This window comes from Octopus bimaculoides, chromosome 23, assembly GCF_046866305.1.
Source record: "Octopus bimaculoides isolate indiv1 chromosome 23, ASM4686630v1, whole genome shotgun sequence".
Lineage (NCBI taxonomy): Eukaryota > Metazoa > Mollusca > Cephalopoda > Octopoda > Octopodidae > Octopus > Octopus bimaculoides.
The window spans coordinates 33,620,747-33,631,614 of record NC_142950.1 but is presented as its reverse complement, the minus strand read 5'-3'; the positions used below and the strand labels follow the sequence as shown (position 1 = coordinate 33,631,614).

The following is a 10,868-nucleotide window of genomic DNA, read 5'->3' as shown; positions in this document are numbered from 1 at the left end:
ATTTTACAAACATTTATTGAATAACATGCGAAAAAACCTTCAGTTAGTTAGCTATTGAGTGTTGGACTGAGTCTTAAAGGATAAGCTAGTATATCTATTTATCTTTGCAAGGCAGATTAATAATGTTGGTAATATTGATCAGTTCTCTCTTCATATTTCAATCATCTAAAGATGCTTTCAAATATGGTTATTGGTTATGTTTCATTCACTAAGTGCTGGAAAGGCTATTATAATAGGTTGCTGTCACAGATATGGTTGCCAATTGACTCTTTCATGATCAGTGTAATATAGTCAATTTTGATTTAAGTTTGTGTGTGTGAGGCAAAAATCATTGATTCATTTTAGAAGTATCAGAAAAATAGGTAAAGTCAAGAATGATTGGTAAGCTCAGTTGTTGTGACCAGTAAAATAAGTACAAAAGTACCGAAGTCAATTTGTTTGACTAAAACCTTGAAGGCAGTACCCCAGCATGGCCACAGTCCAATGACTGAAACAAGAAAAAGATAAAAGACATCAGATACATCTATATTCTATGAAAATTATTATTCTTTTAACTTTATCTTATGTGAAAAATAAGAAATTACTTCCTTGGTCTTTAGAACTTTATCATGGACCACCAAAAGTTTGGAATGGATCAATGGTAGTCCACTTGGACCACACTGTGTGCATCACTACCAGAGTGTGAAGAAGATCCATAAGTTTTTTTTTTATTACTGTCCACCACAACAGAATTGAGATCCTAAAACCAAGGTTCCTTGTAAAAAGCTTTGGTGTACTTGCACCACGTAAAAAGTACTGGTGCTATGTAAAAAAACATTGGTGAAGGTGCCACATAAAAGGCACTGGCAATGGTACCACATAGAAAGTACCCAGTACACTCTGTAAAGTGGTTTGTATTAGAAACACTTCTACAGCTGTAGAAACCAAGCCAAAACAGACAATGGAACCTGATGCAGCCCCTGGTCTTGCCAGTTTCTGTCAAACCATTCCAACCCATGCCATGATGGAGAATGGACATCAAATAATGATGACGATGACGACGATGACGATAATTTGATCTCCAGTGTTCCACAAACTCAAACAGAATGAAAACCATTAATATAAAAGATTCTTCCTCATTGGCCCACTGGCTGGGCAAAGGTGATTACATATACAGCACGGTTAAATTAGTTATCTAACACTATCTGAATCTTAATAATGCTATACAGATAGCAATTGAGTAAAAGAATAAAAAGAAAAGAAAAAAAACAAATGTTATACAAGCCATAAAGGGTAATCAAAACAAAAAAACAAAAAGGACAACTGCTGGCTCAGTTAAACTGTGTCAAGAGTCCTTTCTGTGCTCTGATTTGTCACAACTGTCAGTACTGTGACTTGAACTGTAAAATAATTTCGGTGGAGGTCAAGGTTATTTTCAAAGATAATAATAGATCTGACTAATTACATCATTAATGAAAGCTGAAGCATTATAATACTGACCTATCGTACCAACTTAACAGAACTGGGTGTTGTTTTAAACTAAAGTTATTCACAAGACTGAATAACTGAATAGAGTCAGAAGACTCACAAAGAATTTTGTTTTTTTAAATAAAAAAATTAAAATTAAAACCATGGCCGTGTGGTTAGCAATTTGCTTCCCACATGGTTCTTGGTTTCGTTCCACTGTGTGGCACTTTGGGTAAGTGTCTTCTACTATAGCTTCAGGCTTACCAAAATCTTGTTATATATATATATATATATGGCGTTAGGAAGGGCATCCAGCTGTAGAAACTCTGCCAAATCAGATTGAAGCCTGGTGTAGCCATCTGGTTTCACCAGTCCTCAGTCAAATCGTCCAACCCATGCTAGCATGGAAAGCGGATGTTAAACGATGATGATGATGATGATGATATATATATATACATATACACACACACATATATATATATATATATGTATGTATTATTTAAAACTGTTTGATTCAGTTCCATGCTACTTCAAGTTTTGCAGTCCAAGATGGTTACTGGACTTCCTGGATCTCTACATTTGGCATTCCAGAAGCCTGAAGGAGTTGGGCTCTCATTGGAGGCCAGTGAAACTTGAAGTAGCATGGAACGAAATCAAATTTGTTTTAAATACTACATGTAACTCCTACTAAATGTGTTGAGTGCCTTTTTCTTTTGTTTCTCCACTCACTTGTGTGTGTGTGTATATATATATATATATATATATATATATATATATATATATATATATATATATATATACATATATAGGGAAAAACAAGGAGAAGAAAATGGAGAATAAATAGATATAATTACTGATTTATTTGCATGTTGTAGAAAGATGACATTTTTTGTAGGTATTAGAGCAGTGACCCCACTATCTTATTTTATATTTTTGTGTATTTGTGACTACATAGTCCAGTGCAACCTTCCTTTTTTAAAAGTGGTAGGGGTGTTATTTGAGGAGATTTGATTACTATTTCTAATAATTCAGGTAACTACTTAGAGGTTCCCTCATTGGCTTGTATGCTTACGTAAATAATCGATAAATAATTGTGCTACAAATTTCAGAGAAGATTTTGTTTCAGAAATAAATTTAGAAGTTTCAGATCAAACTGTGAATATTGATTTTATTTTTAAGAGTTAGTCTGTTGAATGTAATAAAACATTGGTTCAAAAAAGTTCAATACTCGATCAATGTACCTGAACTGAATATATCTGAATTCAAGAGTGGAAAATAGGGGTGTGGGTAGGGATAAAGATACTGTAGAAAATATATGCAGATAGTAAACTTGTTGTTACTTTTAATTTTTACTTTTAATTTTTCACTATTTAAAAAAAAATTCCTTTGTTTTTGTATAAACATTAATCTAAGTGATGCAAATACTCACACACTTAACATTTTGGCACAAGGCCAGCAATTTCAGGGGATAGTCAATTATATTGACCCCAGTATTTAAATGATACTTATTTTATTGACCTCAAAAGGATGAAAAGCAAAGCCAATCCCGGCAGAATTTGAACTCAGAACACTTAGTTGCTAAGCAGTTTTGCCTAGCAGGCTGATGATTCTGCTAGCTTGCTGCCTTCATTCTCATATTTAATATTGGTTCCAAATTTTGTCACAAGGCCTGCAATTTGAGGGAAGGGGTAAGTTGATTACATCAACCCCCAGTGGATTTCAGCAGAATTTGAACTTAGAATGTAAAGATGGACCAAATACAGCTACGCATTTTTCCCAGTACGCTAACGATTCCACCAGCTTGCCTTATTATTACAAACACAATAACTTTAATTAATCAAGGCTACCCCTGTTTTGAAGAAAGGTAAATGTTAGTGGACAATGCTTGACTAAACCAAACAAAAGCAAGGACAGCAACTGAAAAAAAAAAAATACCTTTTATCTTCAAAATTTTTAATGACCACCAGTAAAAATAAAAAATTCTTGTTTCCAACTTTTATTTGGAAAAAGTAGAATCATTGTAGTTTTGCAGCATAAAAGTCAATGTATTATATAGTGTAAATATGCAGTGTATTTGTTCAAACATTATCTCTATCTTTCCAAATCTTGCTGCATTTCACATGGAATTTTTGGTCCTCCAAAGTCATCTTGGATTTTAAGTCTTTATGAAGGTAACATACTGATTGCAAATAAGATCAAACTTGTCAAATTGAAAGTACTTTTTGTTTGATTTTCTTTCTTGGCATGGTTTCTACAGCTACACACCCTTCCTAACACCAACCACCCCAAGGGTGTAGTGGGTATATTTTACATGCCACTGGCATGGGTGCCATTGATGTGACACCAGCATCAACCATGACTGTGATCTCAAATTGCAATGACAGGTTTTCACAGGCCTTCACAAGTAGGGTGTATTGCCAAAAGTCTCAGTCACCCGTCACTGCCTCTGTGAGGCCCAATGCTCAAACGGTGCTTTTTACCTGCCACCGGCACAGGTGCCAGTCAGACGGCACTGGCATCAGCGATGACTATGATTTCATTTAGCTTGACAGGCCTTCTCAAGCACAGCATATCGCCCAATGTTTGAAGCGACTGTAAACAAATACTATAAGACTTCCTCTGGGTTTGGCAGAATCACTACACTATAGGACAAAGTAAAATTTGGTTACAGCACTTTACATTCCAAGTTCAAATCCCACCTTGGTACCTTTATTAGAGTCTGCTCTGTTGCAAGAATTGTTTTGATATATTAAATAATTCTTTTTAGTGTAGTTTTATTTTGCCTTTTTTGTTTTTTGTTTTCAAATTAGTATTTTCACAGTAATAGCATATTCTTTAGCAACCTTTTTCTGGTTTACATACAACAGGTGACATTTTGGTATCATTGTGTTGCCATGTGTGTCGTTTTGGCCAATCAGATACATGTAATTTGTGGACCATGTTTAAATATTTAACCCTTATGTTACCATATTTCTGCTGAAATACATTGCTTTTGTTATTTCAGTTAATTTGGAAAATAACGAATAATTTAAAATAAAATAACTATACCATTATCAAGATGGCTTTTGAAATATTAATCAACCCTTTTGTTATCAAATCTCTGTTGAAATACACTGCCTTTGTTTCAATTAGTTTGAAAAATAATGAAGTATTTAGTGAACTAATTTTGTCATTATTAAAGCTGGTATTTGGAACATAAATTAACATGAAATTTTTATGGAAAGGTTTGATGTAGATCATTTTAAAGCAGGAAGCTTGTAACATAGAACCAGGAATGGTCTCAAAGGGGTTGATATAAAAAAAAATTAACTCGATATTTTAAGGGGAAGTTTTAATTTAGATCACTAAACAAGATTTGTATCGTACAACCAAGGGCGTCTCAGGTGGGTTGCTATCAAAAGAGTTAAACAAAATTCATGATTTTCTCTCTCTATATTTTCTGACCTTCGCTTGGCAGTAACTATGAGCAAGCTGTTTTACTTCACTCCGTCTATTTGAGTGTCTCCCTCCATCCCCACCACCCCTCTTTCTCTCTCTACCCCTCTTTCTCTCTCTACCCCTCTCTCACTCTGCTAGGGGTTATCTCTCTCCATGGTTTTTGCCTCAACAAAACAGAACTGAACCACCTCTCTTTTTGGCTGTCAGAAAAAACTGAACGACAAATCCTTTGCTTATTGCTATTTCCACCATTTATATAGACACATGCACTGGTTCAATTTCACTTCTCTATTATTAGTCAATTGGTTAGTTATATAACCAAAAAACTTAATTAATTGCTCACTTAATCACATTTTCTTTACAGACATCATGTATCTGTGTCTACATTAACGACTATGTCTTTGCTTTTTTTTCTAAATGGTTAACTAAACATGATTTTAAGGGTGGTTTTGCTGCTATTTCTAGCATCTTAAGCAACTGGTTAGAGTGTCCCTCTTTATGAAACTGCGATTTTGATTGTACCACTGAAGGAGTTTACTAAACTTACTGCGTATTCTTTATTCCCTTTCTTACTTTTCAGTGAAGGGAATACTTTGGCTTGAATTTGGTAAGATAAGCGATACAAACGATCTCCTTTCTCTACATATTTAAAAAAAAAAAAAAACGAATATCCTAACATGTGACAAATTATGTCAGTTTATGGAGTGAAAATATAGGTCAATTCTTATCACTTTTCAACTTGCTCTTGGTTCATCATGTAACAATTAACACTATATTTTGGACTCTATATTACCAAGGACCATGCCTACTTAGGGAACGTGGTGAATATGTGCTGAGATAGGGAAGCTGAAATCTCAAAGAGAATAAGGGCAGCAGGGCCAGTCCCAAGAATTTTTTGAAGGGAGGGCACAAGGTCAGAAGCGAATACATTTCCAGGAGAAAAGAGTGTAATAACATTACTTAGAAGGGTGCACTTCTTTTCTTGAAGAGGGCATGTGCCCCTCTTCCCCCCTCCACGTGTCTGCTCCTGGGAAGGATGGAAGGCATTTAATTCCATAAAGGATGAGCTCAAATCAAAGCTAGACAATGTCATATGTACCAGATTCTTTGATAGCACCATCCTACCTGTGGTCTTATATTCAAATGAGACATGGGCTACTACGAAGAGGATAGAACATTGATTGGCTACACCGCAAAGAACCATGGAATTATCCATGCTAGGAATATTGCTAAGACAACACATTAGAACTGAGATAATCCAAGAATGGATTAGAGTAAATGATGTGATCATAGAGTACCAAAAGCACAAGTGCCAATGGGCTGGACATGTCAGAAGGTTCACAGACAACAGGTGGACTCATGCAGTTGCTGTGTGGTGTCCAAGAGACTGCAAAAGGCCACTTGGAAGGCTACCAATATGATGGGAAGACAATCTGGTTAAGTAATTGGGTCTCTCTCACATGCACACACACTCTCTCACATGTACTGGATTACATGTTACCAGTAGCACTTATGAGAGCCTCATAAGTGACCTGTTGAAAGGTCAGATGGACCTAGTGCAGGCTCAACGGCTATCTAGCAATAGCATGGGTACGCAGAAATTCCGGGATGGTGTCCAGCGTACTGAAAGACCACTGGGAGTGAGGCACCCCTCAGATTTTGTTGAAGCATGTCTCTAGAAGGTTACTCTGATATAAAACCAGACATGCAGGGAATGGCATTGGATATTTTGGGAATCTTTGGTTTGTGCTAGAGATCACGGCGCTCCCACATCCCTGAGCCTGCGACTCATATTGGCACCAGACATCTTGCTCCGGCTTGTCTCTGGATAATGTCAATAAAGTGGAGAGGGTCTATGAGGTGTTGTGCAAGCCTTATAGGACCTAAAACTCAGCGCATGCATTGCCGACCTCTGCTTGATATGTGCATTCCCCCCCCCCCATATATATTTATCTTATTTTTAGTATATATTATCTTCATTTTTAGTTGATGAGCCCTCAAATGACTTTTAAGACCAGCTGCTGAGTGACAGGGTTTGAGTGACAGGGTTTAAAACACAAGTGACAGGGTTTGAGTGACAGGGTTTAAAACACAAGTGACAGATTATTCAAATTTCTTCTATATCTTTACTCTTTGGAATCTGATTCTGAAGGAATGTTTTTGTGAACTAGCGTATGCCTTTTAAGTCCAGATATTGTCTTACAAGTTTTTTGACATATGACACACATTGTAAGAGGTGATTGGTGTCCAAGATCATTCCCTCTCTGGGCATTTCGATTTTCATGTGACTTCATGATTCGTGTATCCTGCTTTTGACAAAGAATACCATCACATATAATACATATCCAATGTTCACTGTTGGCTGCAGTTTCAATTGTTCCTTCTTGACAGGTCTTTCTAAGTTCAGAGTGCTGAATCAGCTTTTCCTCTCAGGCATTGCAGCCTCCATTTGTTCTGATCTAGAACCTCATTTTCACATGTCTTATGCACTGTTGATGACCATTTTGACCAACGGAATAGCTTCTTCGCCAGTGTGATCCAAGCATTGCAACCACTTATGGAAGTAAGAGGAACTATTTTAAAAAATTAACTTCTTTTGGTCATATTCCATGAGAGTGTCTTGCCCAGCTGATGAACATTTCAGCCGACCCTCATAATAATAAAAATTATTATTATATCTGCATTTGTTTTAATGTTAACATTGAAAAAAATCCACATTTTTCATAAAAAAATTTGAACTTGGGTTTGCACCTCCTAAGTAAATTTTGTTGCTGGGACACTGTGTGTGTGTGAGAGAGAGAGAGAGAGAGAGAGAGAGAGAGAGAGAGAGAGAGGGAAAGAGAGAAAGGGAGAGAGAGAGAGTGTGTACGTGTGAGTAAGCATGTGATTGTATCTATTCGTCCTGACATTGTGTAATAGTTGTACGTGATTGTCAGTCATAGAGGCAATGTCATTCACTTGCATTATTCGGCAAGAACATGTTCTTTGGTCATGAGGGAAATATTACCTTACTTGGAAACAGTTGAGGGCTGATGACAGAAAGGGTGTCTGGCTGTAGAAAATCCGTCTCAACAAATTCCGTCTGGAAAAGTGGACGTTAAATGATGATGTTTCCCTGTGCAATCGCAAAGTCAAAAAGAGAACTATCTGTGGTACAGTGTGATTTGAAGGAGATTTGGCTGCTATTTCGAGTAGGTCGAGAGATTGCATAAAAGATCCCTGGTTAGCTTGTCCTCTTTTTCTTTTTTGATGCGGTGAAACGAAAATTTTGATTAGGGACAAAACTTAAAGAAGGTATTGAAATTCACAATAGAAGGAGATAACGAAAGACTCATCGTTTTATAGAGCGCCCTCTCAACTAAATGGAATGAACTATATCTAATCATTTTCTATAGCTACAGGACTTCCATTGCTGTAGTTTAGCCCCAAGTCAGCCTTGATCGAGCAGACTTATGATCCGTGATCATCCCGTCTATGTTCTTTTGGCAGTAGAACAATTATCCAACGTGTCCTTATTTTATAGGTCGATAAGGTGAATTTTGAAGGAGATTTGGCTGCTATTTCTAACAGGCTGCATAACACTCCAGAGGCTGCCTCATTGCCTCTTGGGATACGAATGTCCGAACTTTCGCCAATTACGTTACTTCTGGTTCCCTATCACCTGGGCCAGGTGTTACTCCCACTTTTGTTTTTAGCTCTCGTTGTTTGCACCAGTGCTCGGCATTACGTAAACTAATGGAAATTGCAGAGTTTTCGTTAAGATAGAGAAAAAAAAACAAACTTACTTTCTCATGCCAACGTATTACATAGGAGTATAAGAGTCTTAGTATTCTTAAGTTTTCCAGAAGCAGGGAATACACATTTCTCTTCGAAGAGAAAACATCCGAATGATAACGAATATATATTTTCTTTTTACACAAACAAAATTTAATGTTTTAGTTTTATATTTCTTTTGTTTTACGAACACAAAAAGATGAGCTGTGTATGTGTACAGGACATTTAGTTAAATATTATGTATCAGAGAGAGAGAGAGATGAAATTACTTCGAACATACAATTTCTTTTATTATTAATTCAGCAAGAATATATTTCTTACCAAATGTTACGTTCCTTACTTTTGGTTTTAAGGTTTTTAGGTAAAACCCCGAAGAATACTGTACAAATTCCACACCATTTCTGTAGATGTATATCGTCATTGAGAGAGACATATGTTCGTTTATAATTGTTACATGTCCTTCAGAGAGCACCACACATTCTAAGTCATTTGTGTGTACTGTTTGTTTCCTAGTATAAATAGCAAAGGTTGTATATAAGATTAAAAGAAAGAACATAAAAAAAAACAGCAAAACATTTCCACTTATTTATTTCTTGTTAATATGATCCATGATAACTTTGCTTTTGTAATATTGCCAAACATTATTCTAGTTTCAGAAGAAATATAACACATTGCGATCTGTAAACAAGATCAGATCTTTGTCCAATAAAAAGTAAAATACATTGTTTTTATTCAAAGCCACAGGAACGAAAACAGGGTGGGGAGGGTATATATATATATATATATATATATATATATATATACACACAATATATACACACACAGAGAGTAAGAGAGAGAGAGAGAGAAAGATACATACGTCTGTATTAATGTTTGTTTTTATGTTGAATTCTAATAGAAACAACTTTACATTGAACTGAAGGATTATTCAATACTTTTTGTTAAATACATATTTATTCTTTAACAAGAATAGTGTTGATAGTGATTTCGAAGTTTCGGCCAGTTTAGTTTTCGCGTATGTGTGTAGACATTCGATATATTACTCATATTTATTTAAAAAAGATATTACTAAATTGATTGTAATTATATAGTAAAAAGAACTTGTGAGGTTTAGTTCGTTTAACACCACGTCAGTGTTGTGAGATTTTGGGTGAGGAAAACAATTCGAATTCTGTAACTTTTGATCTACTGACTTCTTGTGTTCTTTGTACTCAGTTCTAGTGGAGTTGGGTTGAAACAATAATATTCTCAGAACAACAAAGATAAATTTAGAAAAAAAAATCGAAGAACAGCGATAAGCTAAATAAAATTTTAAACATTCATGTCAACGCCCTTTCAATTAAGGTTGGGTTAGGTTAACAGGTAGGAAAGTAAACATTTTTGGTTAGGTAAAATAACAACAAAAAACGACCCTTCCTAGAAAAGAGGGGATCCGTTGTGTAAGACGAATGATAGAAAGGGTGAAATGTACAAGAGGAATACCGTGAGATGTAAGAGAGGAAGAATGTAATAGAGATGGTCTGAGATGTGAGAGAGTGTATAAAGTGAACGAGAGGAGTGGTGAGAGAGGAGAAGAGATGATGTAATACGAACGAGAGAGAGGAGTGAAATGGAAAGGGTGAGAAGAATAGAGAGGTAGTGTGAATTATATGAAAGCTTATAGGAAGTGAACGAGAAGTGTGGTGAGAGGGAAGGGATGACGTAAAATGATTGAGAGAGTGAGGGAGAGAGAGAGAGACAGAGACAGAATGACGGCGTGTGGTGTATGAGAAATTTCTTCCTTGCCATGTACACAAGAGTAATGGTGAAAGGATTGGTGGGGGCCGCTCCTTGGATCCTCCACAGAGAAAGAGGTAAATAGATAAACATATAAGTCAGCACCAGTAGGTGACTCATACTTTATTTATCGACCTCTAAGCGACGAAAGGCAAAGTTGGTTTCGGTAGGATTCGAAATCAGAGAGCAGAGAGTTTGAACAAATACTGCAAGGCATTATGACACTTTTACGACTGCCAATTCGCAGTCTTTAGAGAAAGACAGAGATTAAAAATCGTAGTCAGTACGCGAGAGGGAGAGAGCAAAATTTAGGACTGTTGTATGCTGTAGTAGTTAAATATAATTCCTTCTTTATTATTAATAACCAGTGCTTTTTCTCTGTCTCTCTTTTCTTTCTCGTTCTTCTCTTGTATGTATAGACAGAGGAAGAAAGA

At 36.0% G+C, this 10,868-nt stretch overlaps 1 protein-coding gene and 1 long non-coding RNA gene across 2 annotated transcripts in view; one reads left to right on the top strand and one right to left on the bottom strand.

The window, feature by feature from the left end:
- Positions 1–228: 228 nt before the first annotated feature.
- Positions 229–10,868, bottom strand: part of LOC106879845 (uncharacterized) — a 10,904-nt gene continuing 264 nt past the window's right edge. Inside the window, exons 2-3 of the long non-coding RNA XR_001410676.3 lie at positions 8,980–9,167; positions 229–487 (exon numbers count right to left, since the gene is read on the bottom strand). This is a non-coding gene — a long non-coding RNA (uncharacterized LOC106879845). The remainder of the gene's footprint in view (positions 488–8,979; positions 9,168–10,868) is intronic.
- LOC106879844 (uncharacterized) overlaps positions 10,367–10,868 on the top strand; it is a 31,583-nt gene continuing 31,081 nt past the window's right edge. The window contains exon 1 of the mRNA XM_014929552.3: positions 10,367–10,511. Within this exon, the coding sequence (XP_014785038.1) occupies positions 10,424–10,511 (88 nt within the window). The 5' untranslated portion in view covers positions 10,367–10,423. The remainder of the gene's footprint in view (positions 10,512–10,868) is intronic.